At 40.0% G+C, this 18572-nt stretch overlaps 2 protein-coding genes across 3 annotated transcripts in view; one reads left to right on the top strand and one right to left on the bottom strand.

Moving 5' to 3' along the window:
* psme4a (proteasome activator subunit 4a) overlaps positions 1 to 11300 on the bottom strand; it is a 40898-nt gene extending 29598 nt beyond the window's left edge. Inside the window, exons 1-4 of one of the 2 annotated variants that reach the window (XM_049007888.1) lie at positions 10815 to 11300; positions 1840 to 1980; positions 1145 to 1261; positions 179 to 235 (exon numbers count right to left, since the gene is read on the bottom strand). In XM_049007888.1, coding sequence (XP_048863845.1) covers positions 179 to 235; positions 1145 to 1261; positions 1840 to 1980; positions 10815 to 11011 — 512 coding nt within the window. In that variant the 5' untranslated portion in view covers positions 11012 to 11300. The remainder of the gene's footprint in view (positions 1 to 178; positions 236 to 1144; positions 1262 to 1839; positions 1981 to 10814) is intronic. The other variant, XM_049007889.1, reaches the window with a different exon arrangement.
* Positions 11301 to 14381: 3081 nt separating this feature from the next.
* The window catches only part of wdr27 (WD repeat domain 27), an 85366-nt gene continuing 81175 nt past the window's right edge, over positions 14382 to 18572 (top strand). The window contains exons 1-8 of the mRNA XM_049007890.1: positions 14382 to 14455; positions 15236 to 15444; positions 15581 to 15722; positions 16174 to 16298; positions 16500 to 16613; positions 16850 to 16901; positions 16986 to 17056; positions 17150 to 17264. Coding sequence (XP_048863847.1) covers positions 15262 to 15444; positions 15581 to 15722; positions 16174 to 16298; positions 16500 to 16613; positions 16850 to 16901; positions 16986 to 17056; positions 17150 to 17264 — 802 coding nt within the window. The 5' untranslated portion in view covers positions 14382 to 14455; positions 15236 to 15261. The remainder of the gene's footprint in view (positions 14456 to 15235; positions 15445 to 15580; positions 15723 to 16173; positions 16299 to 16499; positions 16614 to 16849; positions 16902 to 16985; positions 17057 to 17149; positions 17265 to 18572) is intronic.

The raw sequence follows: 18572 nt of genomic DNA, 5'->3' as shown, positions 1-18572 counted from the left end.
GTTAAATGTTTATCGTTATTTTCAATAAATTCATTTTCAAAAAGACCTGTGCTTCAAGCTGCGTGGGAGTGTTCAGTCTTGCTTTTAAGCTGGTTTGGAAACTCATGCAATAAAAAAAAAATTAATGAAATAGGTGCTTTCAAAAATTGCCAGAACACAAAGACAACGTTGTCCTTACCATTTCTGAATAAACGTTATCATTACGTGTTTAGAGGAAGCGTGCGGCCAAGGAGAGCTGAATGTAAAAAAGGGAGAAGGCAGAGAGACATTCAGAGCACTGTCGCTCTGCCAAGACCCAATCAGAAAAGGGGGTGCGGGCAGTGCTCTATACTCAGTAAATGAGAAATACTTTGCAATCTCTGACAAAGAGAGAATAACTTGGCTCTTTGCATTTTAGGATATATGAATAAACTGGCCGGTTTGCCATGGTACCACTGTGTCCCCTTTCACATAAGGGAACTTTTCAAATCACCGGCAAAGCAACTTAAACAATAAATGATTATGGATTTTGGGGTATAAGGGCTTGTATTTGTGGCTAGGGTGATTCGGGGAGGGGGGCAGAATACTAAAAAGAAAGCTGGCTTAAAAAAAGCAGGCACGACAAACATGGCCAACAATCCCCTTTCAAGAACACCGAATAAAATCTGCTGCATTAAATACAATACAGAGGCTAACAAAGCATTTAGCTTAACAGTTCCTTTATTCCATGACAGACAAACATGTTCACATTGATGGACAGGCATAATGAAGTGCTAGTGAGCAAGAAATTGTGAACATTTACATCCTGGGGTCACCGGCAAGCCAATCAGCTCTGATGTTTCAGACAGGTAACGGGATGTCAGAATCCAGATAATCCAGTCTAAAAGCTGTGCTTGACTGGAGCCAAGAAATGCACAGATATTCATTGTAGATGACCAGAAAAGCCACAAAACAGTAAGATACATATTCCTGTTTTGCTGGCAGCAGACTGACCCTCAGTCACCTGTCACTGTCAAGGTAACAGGCCTTATTCCTCGTCTGGGGTTAATTAATGAATAGCAATGCCGTGACTGAATGAGTCAGCTGATTGATGTTTCAAAACCCAATGGCGACAGCTTCCTCAGCCCTAACCCCTGAGACGGCAGAGCGTGAGGTGAGGACCTACTTGGGGAACCAGTTGAGGCCAAGGTGCTCGGTCTTAGAGTAGAGAATCCGCTCCTGAAGCTCATAGAGGGGCCTCCAGGGCAGTTCCAGGTCCTCCCTAGAGAGCAGCTCCTTCTTCCTGATGGAAGTTACAAGATGTTAAACGACCTTGAAACCACAGGTTCAAATTCCCTGGCAAGGACTGATGACCAAACTGATGAGTTACTTAACTATGAACTGTTTCAACTTAGAAATAAATCGTGACTGAGGAAAGACAGTGGAAATAGCCTTAATGCTATTAATAGGTTGTGAAGTGTCTCATCTTATCTGCAGTTACAAATGCCCACCTGAAGGCTATTTCAGTGCATAAAGATCGATATTCGGCTAAAAAAAGAAGTTTTCAGAGATCAAAACAGAAACCTCAGCACAACATAGCTGTTTTTTTTTCCCAAAACCTGATACTTTTAAACAAGAATTTGCAAATGAATATAATCTGAACCCTACTGCAGTACAGAACAGTACCTACAGTAATTTGCTGAGCGTAAACCTCAAGAGACCTTTGAGCGTTAACCTGGAACTGCTTGGCCTAGTTGGGCTCCTACTAGGTTTGCTTTCTTGACCAGTTGGCAGCAGGTTTTGAGTCTTCTAGGGGAACTTCATGTATCCCCAAACTAAGGCAGGCCAAGGCAGCAAGGAACTTTGCAAAGAGAGACTTACTTGAGAAGATTGATAAGGAGTCGAGCAAATCCTTGCATCATACTGATCTCCAGTTTGGGGATGGTCACCAGCTCGTAGAGGAGATTCACAAACAGCACATGATCCTCCTTGTTGAATTTTCTCCCGTACAGCCGCATGTACCTGCAAAAGGATTTAGAGGCAGGAAGTCAAACAGAATGCATTTTTAAAGCTCATCTGACTGGGATTCATCTTCAGCAAAATCAAAAGGTGGATTATTTTGAAACAAAGCTGCTTTGACACAGTATTACTTCCAACAACCCCCCAGAGACTTTCAGTTCAAAAGAATTTCAGAACAATGCTAAAAACAACTAACATCATCTTTTAAGTTTTGGTGCCTTGAGCACGAGTGGTGGCTATAGTGTTTTTCTGTTCATCAACCACGTTGACATGGAAATAATATCCATTATATTGTCAGAACAAACTCCTTAAGATATGAGACAGACTCTCACTCTCTGTGTTCCAAACTAATTTCATGTGAAACACTGTCGGCACTATGCGATAATCAAGCTCCATTCTACTGACAGTCGTGGATCTACCCCACTACCTGTTCGGAGCACACCAGTTGCTGGAATTTTCCAGAAATCAAAGGCAGTGACTTTAAGTTCATATTAATCAAGGATGTTGCAGTGACATTACAGTTCTGTGGAATAAATAAAATATTGTGGTGTTCAAGTGGCAAAGAGAACATGATGCAGACGGAAATTTTATAAGACTTTTATTGTGTGATCCTTAAAAAGACAGAAGTAAAACAGTGAGCGAGAATAAACTCACACACACAGACGAGGGAGACTTCACAAAGACTAAATGTCAAAATAGTTTAATATAGTATGGATTGTATTTGCTCAAAATATTAACTTGCACTAAAATACTTGTATGATTCACATAAATGATGCAACATCACATTGTTTTTTTTATTCTGTACAAAGACAAAAATCAATTGAATAAGTTATAAACATGTCACAGGTCGAATAAATAAAACATTGTGATTCTCAGTAAAGTTCAGTTTTTAGCACTCATTTATTGCGTGATCCTTAAAAGCACAGCAGTAAAACCGCAAGCGAGAAAAAAAAACTCACTCACACATACAAACGAGGAAGCCTTTACGGAAACAAAAGTGGATACAGACGATAGAGACAAGTCATACTCTGAAAACTGGTTTTTGGTATGGCAGCTTATCAAAACTTAAAATCCAAAGCAGATAAAAAATATATCCAAAAAACTAAATACAGATTAACCTTTACTTTAATTTAATTTCTGCCTAAGTAGCATTTCTGTTTTATTCTTTTTTGAAATCGGTGGAAATGCGGACAGGTTCTCAAAAGGCACCAAGCAAGAACCAGCCCGGCTCCATGTTGGTGGAAACGAGACAATAATCAACACAGCACTATGCTACATACTGCAGTACTCAGTCAACCCAGTTTCATATACTGTAGTCCCAGGTCAACTATGAGCTGATGTAGGTTATCCAAGCATATCAAAACCTATTTGCCAGTGGTCTCTGACTTACTCAAGTTTAGGAACCCAGTTCCTGGTTGTAGTTCTTGACCACTTTCTCTCCATACAATAACAATTGTGACCTTTATCCTAAATAACCATGGCACATGCAAAAGTTCATAGGTTAAACTTAACACATAATTTGTTATTTGCAGTTTGGAAACTACACCACCACCTCAAAACAACACAGGATGAACAAGTAGTTATTGGGGAACAATAGGGGGGAGGCTGTTCATCGCACATTCCAAGACGACAGAACAAATCACAAGCTCTATTGGTTCATAGGACACAGCATCTTATTTTATGGGACGACCACAAAATATACAGGAAACCTGACAAAGTTCCGCTATGCGACATGGCTTTATACACCCCAAAACATGCTGTTAAGAATTGATTATTAAATCTTGATAGCAGACTGACCTTCCATCTTTTCTCTCTGCATTTCTGCATAACTTCCAAGTTGAAGCCAGAATTTTGACCAACCAATCTGCAGTTTATTGATATAAGCCCAACCCCAGTAGTTTCTGGTCAAACGAAAAGTACCCACCCCAGAGTAGGGACTAAAAACAAAAGGTTCAAGAACTACCTCCCGGGTAGTGGTGGGGAAAAAATATATAAATTTTACGATTAATCGTGACCCTGTTATTGATGATTCAATATCAATTTCACAAAGCCCCAAGATTGATCTAGTTAATTCAGGAACTACCTCCCAGGTCTACAGGGGTGGGGAAAAAAACCCCTTCAATTGTAAATTCACAAAATTGATCTAGTTAATTCATGCCTTTCCTCGTGTCTTTTAACATCAGAATTTTATTTGCATCAGTCCTCTTTTCATGTAGGTGGTGCTACTTTCTCACCTATAGGAAGGTTGCAAAAGTATTGCGCAATTATGTTTCTTTGCCATATTAATGCTACAGTGTTGTGCCTGTTATTGTTTTTACCAGAGATCTGGGACTTGTACTACGAAGCGGGGTTACTGGCTTTTCGTGGTAAGTTGTCGGATTTAAGGTAATCTGGACCAAAATGTAAGTGAAAAAATATGAAGTCCATTTCAACTGTGGTACCTTAAATCTGACAAATTACCCTGATAAGCCAGCAACCCCGCTTCGTAGTACAGGTCACAGGTTTGCACATAAACAAATTTATCTTAAACATGGATTGAATAGTCGAAATGGAATCCAATCAGGCACTTGTGAAACGAATTGTGAGATCACGGCCTATTGCCAGTCCTAAACAATACCCTGTATGTTCCTCAATTAAGAATATAATTTATGTTTTAGCACATATCCAAGTTAAACTCCTTCTGAAACATGCCATGTTAGTTGTAGACTAAACTTTTTAATTTTCAGCTAGTCTATTCAGTCAGAAGTATTTTTTGTGCTCAGAAAAAGACAAGTTGGTTTTGTTTTTAAGTAACTATACCAGGGGTCTGAAACTCCAGTCCTGCAGGGCCGGGGCCCTCTGTAGCTTAGTTGTTTCCCTGCTCCAACAGAAGTGATTCAACTCAAGAGCTGTGTGGTAATTCGGTAAGTAGTTGAATTAGGTGTTTTTAATGAAAATAAACCAAAAACTGTGCAGGGCTCCGACTCTCCAGCACTGGAATTCGAGACCCATGAACCCATGTATGTTCCGCAAACAAAAAAATATTTGGTGTATAAACTTATAGCCTTTTTTTGGTGGTTTTCACAATTTGTTTCCAGTGACTCTGCATTTATAAATCTGCGTTCGTTTTAAAGATCTTTAAGCAACTCTCTAAATATGGAAAGCTGCTATACAGTATTTCATATCTCACTCCTACCGGATTGATATCAAATTGGAATCTAATCAAATCAGACTGAATAGAATCGTTAACTTGTGACTTGAAATGGATTTGAATCGGACCATCTGTGCCAATGCCCAGCCCTACGCCAGGAACAAAAATCAGGTGGTAACAGAAGTTACTGGTTCCTGAAGAAAGCTCATGCAAAGGGTAAGGGCCAATTAAGTATTACCAGCTGAGGTAGAGAGTCTATTGGCCAGTCCAGGTTCAATCGTGTTTCGGTCCACCAGCTTGTGATTATTGGGCTAGGACATCACTCCAAAGACCTCACCTCAAGCACAACAGAACACAACAGGATTGCATGCTACTCCTCCTGCAAGCCATTCATCTGTACAACTTCTCAAATTTGCATATGACACAACCGCAGTTAGTCCAATCTCCAACATGGATTGGTAGTAATCAATTTCGTGTTCCGGTGTAGCCTCAGTAACCTGGAAGCTATCACTTTCAGAACAGACAAAGTGTCTCTCTCTCCTCAACTCCCAATGAAAAACACTGCAGCTTGGATGATGAGAGATGAATCATTGTAATTCCTGGGGATCACCATCTTGCAGAACATCAATCGAGATGTGAATAGCACCACCAAAAAGAATGTCCAATGGCCAAAGTTGTTCCTCATGCAAGTCAGAGCAGTCAACCCCTGCCATATCATCTTTGTACATTTCTACACTGCAGTGATCAAATTCATCTGAGCCAAGTATGGGTCAGTGTTACCACACGCCAAGGACGAGCTTCAACAAGTCATATAGTCTATAGATCATCAGCTAGCAACTTCCTCTAGTTACTGACACTGGGCAAAGAGGCATGCTCACCACCACAGGTCTCTATACACTCTCAAGCTGACATTCTGCTTAATCATCCATCCAGTCATCTTCTAACCAATTACCCCGGTCAATGTCACTGCAGGAGACTGCAGTCAATCCCAGACAGCACAGGACACAAGGCTGTGATGCACCATGCACAGAAGCACATATACAAAAATAGTCTACGGGCACCAATTAGTCGGTCTTTGGATCACACAAGGAAACTGGAGACCGTTTTACTTATTTGCAATCCCATAATTGTTAAGTTTAGGTGTACCTGAAAATATGCAAGTTTCTACAAGTGACACCATTACCAGAATTCCCAGTACATTCCCATCACGATGTGTCAGAATATTCAGAAAACAAAATCATACTGTGTTCCCTTTAGAGGTGACCAGTATGGGAAAAATACACCAATATGCATTATTTCTTCCAAAAGTCAGATGGAGGTTTTTATGGCTTTTTAATGCTGTATGCGAAATTGCACCAATGTTGACAGATGACAGATATGTAACAAAAAGACACTATTTCGGCTCAGGTATAACACACTAGTAATAAGTGACTTTCTATAAAAAGAAACAATACTTAGAAGTGAAAATAAACACCACTTTTGGTTTTGGTTTGAATAAGTCTATTTCCTATATTAAGTGAAAAATAATTTCACTGAAATTCATTTCAAAGAAGTTTTGCTATTTAAATAGTTTAACATTTTTATGAGCCCAGCTACACTCAGGTATATATTTAAGGTTTGAGCAACAGCGAAACACCTTCAGCAGAAGAGGAAATTGCCAAGGAAGGCAAAATGGGAAAGGTGGAGAAAACACCTAGAAGTATAAACGCAGCCGCCCACATCCGATCCAGGCCACTGTCGTGACTAAAACCGACTGCCCACCTCTTACCTGACCATGAACATTCAAGCCCAATAGATATGGCACCATGGAAAATTTATCTGCTATAAAAAGATGAAACACACCACCATTCACGATGCAGGAAAGGTAGAGACCCAGCTGACACACTACGTGTTGGACTGTAATGCTGAGGGGGAAATGGATGGATGGATGGATGGATGGATGAATGAATGAATGAATGAATGAATGAATGAATGCCATCTGAGAAGAACCCTTAGATCTTCCAGTCCAAGTCATTGGGGATGGCAGCAGCAAGTGCTGCATATTCAAAAGGGCAACAAAGCCCACGGATTGTTAGATAAATATGTTGAAAACGGTTTTCAAAAGCAGGACCTGCCTAGGGGTGTCGTTCAGCCAATGTCGCACCAACGTGTGCAGACAGCTCTACTCCACTGCATCTCAGTGAACTTGGAAAGCCAAACATTGTACTGGATTTCCTTCACCATCAGTAAAAAATGCTACTGCTGACGGCCTACCCGAACATTCAAAGATGACAAATCCCTCCATTCTGGTAAACGTGACACTGAGACAAGGAAGGAGGAGAGATAAGAAGCTGATTCGTCCAGAAAGCCATTACAGATTCTTTTTACAAATGCCTGCATTGCTTAGAGACCCAGTGCATGTATCAAAGATATTACTGATAGGAAAAGACATTGATATTTGATATTGTTTTAGGCATACAGATAATAGTCTTTTTTTCTTATCTCAGCTGACACATTCAAATTACTAAGTGAAATCTTAACTGAAGACATCCTTGGTGCTATTATAAGGTGAAGAACAGCTGAGGTGATGATGAAATGGAGACAGAGTTGTTTTAAACTTGGAGCCAGCTCCTGGCCCTGATCCAAAGCCAGAAACACACACATTGAGCACCTCCATGATATAGCTTGCCCTAGGCTCTGAACTTCTCAGGATGGCCAATGGATCACCAAGACCTTGATTGGATAAGCGGTTACTGAAAATGGATACTGGTTTAGATTGAGGCCTTGATCCTATCTAGTCATTGAAAAGGCCACATTTTGACAAGCAGCACAATGTTTTGGTGTCTAAATCTCAGGCTTCACCACTGAGCAGCACAGACACTAACTAGGGCCTAAATCTCACATTTTTTGGGTTTCAAAAAATACAGTGTAAAAGTGACAGATAAAGAACTTGTAGATTTATAAGCTGGACATGAGTGAGAATCACAGAGGAAAGAAACCACACAGTTGAGTGTGTTGGCTTGGTGCGATGTTGTCTCAGAGCCTTGGGCCATTCTCCTTTCACCACATGAATTTCTGAAAGAATCTAGGTCAGCTCCACAGCATACTTTCCATCTCTGTAAACCCCCAATGACTCAGTCTGAAGCAGCAGAGACAGCTGGGCATTAGAGAACACCTGACCAGTGTCCTTCCTGTAAACAGGGGAGAATCCACCACTAGGGGATGACGAAGACCTGGGATGTGACAGTAATCCTGATCTGGAACTCATATGTCTCATATAAAAAAAAAAACAGAAGGGTCATCATACTGCATTCTGGTAACAATGGAAAATTATAGGTGTGATGGGAAGCGAGCAGGAAAACGGACAAATTTCCTGGGCTAGGGTCTGTCACCCACAAAAGTAAATTCAGCAGTTTTGTAGCTGACAATAGCACTAGTGTGTGTGATATTATATATATATCACATACACACACACACATATATATATATATATATATATATATATATATATATATATATATATATATATATACACACACACACACACACACACACACACACACACACACACACACAATAATACATGGCCAACAACTTCCACAAACAGCCATCTACCAAAGTGATGAGGCATCAAAGTGAAAACTCTTTGCTTGATGTGCAGGGTTTGAATAAATATCCCCCAGGTGTATTTAAAGTGATGTTACAACTCAGCTGAATGTCTAACTTTCAGTGGAGGAATAAGGTTTTTCATTCGCCATAAAGATCACAAAAAAATGGTTGAAAAATATTCTGCAACATATTCAATTATGGAAAAGCCCAGAGTGTCACACTTGTTGATCCCCTTCTAGAAACAAGGATAATTAGCCAACACTCCATGCAGTATCAGGTTTTATTGGTGATATTTCCAGTATCAAGTCACAAATTGTGCAAGGTGCCGACGTGTTGTTTTCATCAAGCAGAGCTCTTCCTCTTGACTGTTAGTCATGGAAAGCTTCACATGCGACTGTAACACGAGCCAAGAATACTTATTTTCTGTCATTTCTGTTTACCAAAACAGATAAGGAGCAATAAGCATTACAGCATGTGAAGCTGACATGTGGTCACGCACTCTGCTCTATCATGGGCTAATCCTGGAGAACAGTCAGATCTCCTCAAGCCAGTTGCCTGGGGATCGTATGTCGAACAAACAGAAAAGTGGGCGGAATCTCAGAAGCTGGTCCCGTTAGCAGGACACATGTATGAGGTTGGTGTAGCAAATACTGGCTGCACCTCAGCATCCAAACAGGAGTTCAGCAGTCAACACCCCCCCCAATTTCCTATGAAATCCATTTCTTTAAGAGAACTATTGACCGGACAGGTAGATTTGATAAGCCTGTTGCTCTAGGGTAGAAGCGCTACAAACATTTTTCAAAGTCAATCATTCAAATGCCAGGCGCTTTCTAACACCACCAACAACAGCGGCCTCAAAAAAAGGAATAGTGAAAGTATGTCTTTTTCCGAAACGGAATAAAGCTTGCATTGGAAAAAACAACAGTTATATAACAAAACGTTAAAGAATTAACGCGTTTGTCACTCAGGAAAATACCATTATAACTGGCGTCTTATTTACGGACATGGAGCCGGCTCTGTGGTATAGCGACCTGTCTCCCGCTTCAATAAAAGGAAAACTAGCATACAAATAAGAAATAAACCAAATTTAATATGCAATATGTCTGGTAGCGATATAAGTAGCCATCGTGGCACTTTGAGACTATTACAGTTTGACCTGACAGACACTGAACTGCTGTAACTGCTACAGCTAACTACAGTTCGGAGATTCGGGGTTAGCTAATTCCAATTGGTTCTATAAGTGAAACATTAACCGAGTTAAAACCGATAGATTACAATGGCGTTCAGTGATCTATTCCTACTGTATGCATCACGCTACAACGGTTCAGCTTTAGAAGCTTCGCAAAAATCACTGAGGCAACTACCACAATATAGCCACGCCGCGGATTGTTTTGTGTCTATTTTGGAGACAAAAATAGAGTTCATTGTGCCGGGCAAAAAGCCCCGTTTTCAGTTTTTACGTGAACTTTCCAAACTCTTAATTCTAAACACGTGACTCAAATATTCCAAATTTTAAGCAAGATTGTAGAGGTGTAGAAAAACTGACACTAGAACAGCAGCACCAAAGGAACCGCGGTGTCAACTAGCAAAACGGCTACATTTCCTGCCTTAAAACTACATAACTACAATTGATCATTCAACATTTTTAATTATTCAACACGTATAAGGATAAGAAAATGAAAAGACCTTAAAGTAAAAATTCTATATCGATTGCCGGACTAGACATAATCTTGTTGGTTGGTAATAAACTATGGGATTGACACCGTGCACGGAAATAATTAATAAAACAATTGGTGCTGGCAAATCGGTGATTAACTATTTGTGGCCAAAAATGTCTTCAACAAAGCAAATCGTTTTAAAAATAAACTGAACCATTATAAAATCCGGTTCCGTTTTAGGAAGTGAATACCCAATCGGGAATTTGACAAAAGCGCTCCCTTGACAGCTGCCGGATGATCTTTATTCCAAGGCCTGGTCAATCCTTAGTCCAGAAGGCCCACTCGCAGTTAACACGAGGGCTAAATATCGCAGAAAATTACCGCAATATATTGCGGCGTACAAATGTACTCTGATCATCTCGGGGAACACAAAGAACGTCAAACGAACTCCATTTACTTACGTAGAAAGTTTCCGGGTCCAAAACAAGACTCCAGGCCATAACTCCCTGAGCTGGACTGCCCGGGCCAAATTACCTTTGATTTTACACAAAATTTCATTGGATTCAATGTCTAGCTTGTCCGCGTATGGAAGAAGCTTGTTATAGACAATGTCTTTTTGAGGGACAAAACCTAATGCTTCAGCCTTGTCTTTTTTCATATTATAGATTCCAAACCGCTTTTTCTTCGCTGGCTCGCTATTTTCAGTTAGGGTATTCCACTTGAAAATAAGTTAATTTTATTAACTAGTTTGCTAATAAACTGTTACTTGGCATAACTAAAGCAACGACTTGTGACATTTAGTTATCCGATTAATGCTACAGAGTGTGTGTCGGTACTGGGAATCGCAATCGTTTCTTATCTATATTGACTCAGGCGTACATTCACTCATACTTCTTTTCCACAAACACACGCGCGCGCACACACACATACACACGGAAACGCTTAAGCTCCGCCCCTTCCCGACAACATCGTCATTTCCGCCATGACTCAAACTATCAGAAAGGCGCAAACAACTATTTCCGGGTTGAATGGTGCAACAGCCAACAGGAGCAAAGCCTCGTGCTGTCATACGATTTTCTTTTTTCGTCTCTGCGAATAAACAAGCTGTCTCGTGCATTCAGTTATCGTCATTTCTGAACAGGGATGCTATATTTACACTCACCAGAAATAGCACTTGTACACGAGTTGGTATGCTTCTGAAAAATCCTCAAGATACGTAATATGTTTACTTGTGGAAGGCATTTTCTGTTTTATTGCGTCGTTAAATGATGTGTAAGCAGAAATATTGTCGAATTCGCGAAAAGATAAAATTATTTTCTTCGTGAGTTTATTTTACATTAATTCAACAACAAATTAGTGTTGTGGGATGACAGCAAATTCGATATATACCATGTTCGAAATAATAGTGCAAGTGACATATCAGTAACCCTTTCAACAAACTAGTCATAAAACTAAAATCACAGTGCGATCCTATTTACTACTTTTCATATCTCTACAGATAAAGTGTAAACATCGTAAAGAGTGTTGCAATTCAGTTTGTCAGATGATCGTAATTAAAGAGAAACCTGTCTGCAGAAGTTGTTCCGCAGTATTAGGTAAATGACAGTCTTAGTTAAATATGGGAAAGGAAGAAATTCCCAGTTCATATATCACAAAAAAGATTATCAGACTTAAAAAAATCTAAGGGCAGTTCAGAATCCGGAAGAAGTACATTGGATAAAGGATCATTATGGAAGGTTTCAGCCAAACACATTGATATTATTAAAAGGATAGCTGTAAAAATCCACTGTAAAGATATTTTTGAAACTGCTGGTGTCCCTGAAATTCCAAGAACAGCTCAATGCAGGATCCTCCAGAGGCTGGCAGTTGTGTGTAAAACTGCAATGTTTGTACACAATGGGTTCAGATATATGTGAGAACTGAGTTCCAAACTTTTATTTATTGATGAATGCCGTGTTACACTGAGTGGGTCAATGATCATCTTATGGCCACCAAACAGGCATCAATAAGGAGATTGTGGAGTGATGTTTTGGGCAAGAATAATGGGAAGTGAGATGGCAGGCCTCTTTACGGTCCCTGACGGTGTTAGACAACGGTGCTAACCACTGCACCACCATGCAGCCCTTCACAGTGTCTCAGAACAAATTGAACTTTTGCTAAAAGGTTTAACCCCAGCACTGGCAGAAACAAGATTATATGTGCAAGAGGAATGACTATGGGGAGTGGGAACATCTTCCTTCAGTGATCAGACAAGGGAAATTGTAAATCAAGACAGGCTACTTGGAATAGATCATTTCAGATTTCCGTTAAGGTGTCCAGCAAGGTGCTATGGCCTTCCTGGAATCACTGATTGCTAACATTGTGAAAAAGAATGATAAAAAAACATACCTAAGAGTAATCTGTACTCTTATAAAGCAACAAGTTGCCTGGAAAACCAAGTTCTCAGGTTTTCACCAAACAGGCCCAGTTCCTTCTGCAGCGGTTCTTTCCCTTCTACTTCTATATGTAGATGAAGTCTGTCATACATTGGTTGTGAAAGTGTCAAATGCAGTGATAAATGACCAGTATAGAGCTACTTAAATCACTGATAAATGACCAGTATAGAGCTACAAGCAATTGCTGTTTAACTTTGAAAACAAATTCATCATACAGGTATTAGTCACACAATCACATCAAAATGAGATGTTAAAAATGATTACAGCAGGAACAATACTGAATATCCGAAACTTTTGAAAGCAGCCAATATAATTCCAAAGAATCAATCCTGTTGTCGAAGACATAGAACAGGTATGGCTGGTGTACAGCGAACACGAGTGACGTACATAGACATTCCCTTTGCATAAATGATGGGAAATGGTTCCTATGGCTTCTACTATTATTTTCAGCACAATGGAACCCTACCTTTCCACTGAGTCAAGGACCTGTCTATGGTAGTTATCATAAGACAAAGTATGTCTTATTCAAATATATGATGCATGGAGTCATCACCAAGATGAAATATAATGGCAGTAAGTTAAACAATAAGTAATGAATAGAATATGAATAAATATAATACTTCCTGGGGGCGGCATGGTGGTGCAGTGGTTAGCACTGTTGCCTCACACCTCTAGGACCCGGGTTCGAGTCTCCGCCTGGGTTACATGTGTGTGGAGTTTGCATGTTCTCCCCATGTCGGCGTGGGGTTTCCTCCGGGTACTCCGGTTTCTCCCCACAGTCCAAAAACATGCTGAGGCTGATTGGAGTTGCTAAATTGCCCGTAGGTGTGAATGGTGTGTGAGCCCTGTGATGGGCTGGCCCTCCATCCTGGATTGTTCCCTGCCTCGTGCCCATTGCTTCTGGGATAGGTTCTGGACCCCCCCGCAACCCAGTAGGATAAGCGGTTTGGAAAATGGATGGATGGATGGATAATACTTCCTTTTTAAAAGCAATATTCATGCATTTTATCTTTACATTGTATGATTTTTTTAAAAACTTGGCTTCACTGAAGAAAAGCACAAAGCAAGTCAATCTTGAAGACCTTAACGTGCATTTGTGTTCTTTTTTTTATAGCTGACCAATAATATTAATTAGAGCTCCCCCTGCTGCACATTTAAGGAAGCAAAAATCAGGATTATTCTCAGGATTTGATTTATTTAGTAATTTCTTTGTATGAAGTTGTGCTGTTTTTTGGTAAAAGAAAAATTATACCCTTGTCTGAAGTGGGTAAAGATAAGTAATAGAAATGCAAATATCATTTCTACAACGAACGCATAGGTAGCAGCGCCACCGTGTGGCGAAACGCTTTTAGGTTTTGTCCGAAGTATGAACCATCGGACATTCCGTTGTTATTTTGTCTCCAAGCAACAGCAGGAGCACGCTGGTAAGCACGAGCACAAATACCACATTTAATAGTAATATTGTCCATCGGAGCTATTAGTCATTTACTTTCTAGGTTCACGATTCGGCTTTGGAAAAAATAATCTGATATAGGTGCAGCATAAAGCCAATCTTCAATTCTGAATGTATGAATGAAATAACGAAAGAAACGCGTGCCAAACAGTATCTACGGAATAGCGCTGCTGTCTCATCTGCATGTCAGAAGTTATTGTTAGCTTATATGTATGTAAGTGGAGTATTTTCGTTTTGTGTCGTTTGCAGAGTTATTGAAACGTGCAAAAAAGAGGCAAAGTTCTGACAGTTAGTTTAAAAAGCTGTTAAGGTTATTAACTCTAAACAAGTAAACAGTGCTTTATTCCTTTTAATTGTCAAATGAGTGTCTAATTTTAATTTTTATTCGACAATTGTATTAATACGCGAACATGCTAAACTAAATATTTACCTCAGATTTATGTGTTTAAGACGTAACTAATGTTAGCCACAGTTGCGTAATTAACAAAAACGACATCTGATGGCTTATTTCTAGATACTCTTTATGAAAACTGACGATTGGTTTACATTATTGAAACTACCAAAAGCGTCTCAGCTTTCCACAGTCGATCTTGCCGGGCGTACGGGGGGTTGCACCCCATACAGGTCAAACGAAAATGCGAATTTAACACAATCTTCTTCATTAATTACATAATTTAACCACATTGTAAAATATCCTATAGAGCTAATGAACACCTAAATGCTATGGAATGCATTTCGGCTTTTTGGGTAAGCCAGAAAAATAAAAATAAATAAAACTGACGTAACACCGCAGTAACCTTCCACCTGTATAAAAGATCCAAATGGCATTGAATTATGTGCCTTTACATGCTATATTAAATATTAAGGGGTTAGAGTAGCAAGTGGATCCCCTTAGTTGCTTGGGACAGTGAGCCAACAACCATACTTCGAATCAGTTGTGATGTTTACAGTTCAGAAACGCCATTTACATGTGGCCCACTTTGTTGTATTGCAGACTGTTAGCGGAAGCTGGAGGAGACCATGGAGGGCAGCAGCCGTGGGACTCTGAGTGACACTGAGAGCCTACTAGTTACAGAGAGGCTTGCCGTGTCCTGTGATGCGCTGGTATCACACGTCCAGCTTGCCTGCTGCTCCTCTCACTTTGCCTACCCATGGCAGGGCACGGAATTGCGAATTCACAGCAACACAGACCCTGGTGTTAAGGTCACTTTCCTGCTCAGTCTAGCGAATTGCATAAATTTAAAGTGATCGGTAATTGGCTGAAATATTCCAGTGAAATTGATTTGAGTGTTTAAAAAGACCTTCAAACAACAATGACTCATTGTTCTCTTCCAATCAGCCCTTGCAGCTTGTAGGTCATCATGGAAACATATCTGCTGTGGTCTTTGGAGATGGACAAGACCCACTTATTCTGTGTTCTGCCTCAGATGATTACATCATCATATGGGATGTAAAGCGATGTTACAGTCGAGCAAAGGAGGGTATGTTGAAGCACAGCGTGACCTGTGCAGTGTATCTAATTTTATGAAATGATCTTATGTCTGTGTTGAACATGGGGTATTGTTTGTGCTTTGACATCGCGAAGCTGAACTATATTCTAACTTTAAAAAGACTGAACATTGATTAAGTCCGTATTTTAATGGTTTTTACAAAGTATTCTGTGTGGCTAGGTGCTACCTGTGGCAAGGTGCTGCATGAATGGTAGGTGGCTTACTGGGAGAGCACACTGTTCCCAATATCGGAATGTTGCTGATTCAAATATGCTTTGGACGAAGTGTCTGTTAAATGCATAAATGTAACTTAGCTGACGTTTGTGAAGAGCGCCCTCTAGTGTAAAACTGCATTACTGCTCTAAGTATGTTGCGGTATAAGTTGCTTTCTGTAGAAACCATTAACATTGTACCAGTTGCTGATGTGAACATTTGCTCCCAGGTCTGGTTGCTCCAGGTACAGTCATTGGCACACTATTGGGGAAGGTGGTCTACCTCTCCCTGAGTCCTGAGAACAAGAGAGCAGCAGCCTGCACAGCAAACAAAATATACATCTTGAACACCAAGGTCAGGCCCCTGCTGGTGAAGCCAGTACTAATTTCTGATCTGTTGGCCTAACAGTGACCACTGTAGAAAAATCCTTCACATGCATACTAAAACAGAAGCATAGCTGGCCCAGTGGCCACTGTAGTACTATGCGTATACTGCAGTTGTCCTTGTCTACATGCTAACCCACTCTATCCCTATATATATCTGTCCTTCTTACAGAAAATGGAGGTTCTCGGGGTGCTGGAGGGGCACCTGGGTGCTTTGACAGCAGCAGAATTCTACTCCTGGGATGGAAACTTCCTTGTGTCTGTCTCAGAAGATAGGACATTCAGGGTACATTATATAATTAAAATAACATCAAAGGAGACCCCAAGCATTTGTAACTTGTACCAAATTTATATTACTGTTTATTTTACATATATATATATATATATATATGTATATATATATATATATATAATCTTTTGAGGGACATCAGTGAAACAGCATTCCTCATGCATCATTATGGATATAAGCACAAAAGGTTATGCTTTATGGTGTAAGATGTTGACTTTCTGTCTGTTTACAAGGTTTGGGATGTGGCAGAGAAGCAGGCACTTCATCAGTCTTCCGTGCTTTCAGGTATGGGGATTTTCTGTGAGGCATATCCTCAAAAAAGTTACAAATGATAAAAATATAAGTATTAACATTCACAATATTCCATAGCTTTTCCTTTGCTCAGTGTGTATCTATGCAAGAAAACCAAGCAGCTAATCACGGGGTCCGCTGATGGACAGGTCAGTATGAATACGGTCACGCACTGTATGACCTATTAATTTCCCAGAAGTCCTTGCAGCCCTTTTGCATTTTCTATTTGGCCATGGCTTTAGGTGTGGTGCTTCTCTCTCCCGGGTGACCACAAATGTCGCTTGGTGAGCAAACTGGACCTCCAGAAGGTGGTGCAGAGGAATCGGCCATATGGAGAGGGAGGTACTGAGTGTTCAGGTGGGTCAAATGGGAAGAGGTGTGAGGCAGTGGGAACTAGGCCCATGTTTAAGCTTTAAACCCAGGATCAGGAAAATAGTAAAATGTAAGTATTCATTGCATTGTGGTTTGGAAACCATTGTGATTCTGAAATTGCTTTGATAATATTTACTGAAGGATGTAACTTGGACGTTTGTTAATGTTACAGTTTTGTTGCAGGCATTAATCCTGTCTGCAGTCTGCCCAGAGCTCTCCAGTGTTAAATTTCAGATAAAAAGAAAATACTCAGAAGGAGTATATTCCTTCGTGGATCTTTGTTCTATAATCCACCATATTTAATGACTCAGGAACTTGTATCTTGCATAAATACAGATTAAACTTGCCTTTTTGGTATTAATGCACAAGCACCGTTGACTTTTCTGAGGATATTCACTGTCGAGAATTTTTAATGCTTTAGTAATTTTCAAAAGTGGAGCATTTTTTAAAGGGTTTGTCCATTTGGAAAAAGGCAACGATTGATGAGTTTAGTAATTCCTCAATGTAATGATTTATATAAACTCAGCTCTATGGATGATGACAGCTATGAAATACACAGGACACGACTTGAAGAGAACTGAGATTCCTGACTAATGAAAAATGTAGTTTGCATATGAAATAATACAATTTTCTTATAAACCTTTACCAAAAGAACAAATGTTTTCATTAACTCATAATTGCCCATATACACACGTGGACAAAATTGTTGGTACCCTTCGGTCAATGAAAGAAAAACTCACAATGGTCAGAGAAATAACTTTAAAGTGACAAAAGTAATAATAAATAAAAATTCTATGAAACTTAACCAATGAAAGTCAGACATTGCTTTTCAACCATGCTTCAAAAGAATTATTAAAAAAAATAAACCCATGGAACAGGCCTGGACAAAAATGATGGTACCCCTAACTTAATATTTTGTTACACAACCTTTTGAGGCAATCACTGCAATCAAATGATTCCTGTAACTGTCAACGAGACTTCTGCACCTCTCAGCAGGTATTTCGGCCCATTCCTCATGAGCAAACTGCTCCAGTTGTCTCAGGTTTGAAGGGCGCCTTTTCCAGACAGCATGTTTCAGCTCCTTCCAAAGATGCTCAATAGGATTGAGGTCAGGGCTCATAGAAGGCCACTTTAGAATAGTCCATTGTTTTCCTCTTAGCCATTCTTGGGTGTTTTTAGCTGTGTGTTTTGGGTCATTGTCCTGTTGCAAGACCCATGACCTGCGACTGAGACCAAGCTTTCTGACACTGACCAGCACATTTTGCTGTAGAATCCCTTGATAGTCTTGATACT

The sequence above is a fragment of the Brienomyrus brachyistius genome, chromosome 3 (genome assembly GCF_023856365.1).
Source record: "Brienomyrus brachyistius isolate T26 chromosome 3, BBRACH_0.4, whole genome shotgun sequence".
Lineage (NCBI taxonomy): Eukaryota > Metazoa > Chordata > Actinopteri > Osteoglossiformes > Mormyridae > Brienomyrus > Brienomyrus brachyistius.
Note: the sequence above shows the minus strand (reverse complement) of the source record. Positions and strands in the feature narration are given on the sequence as shown.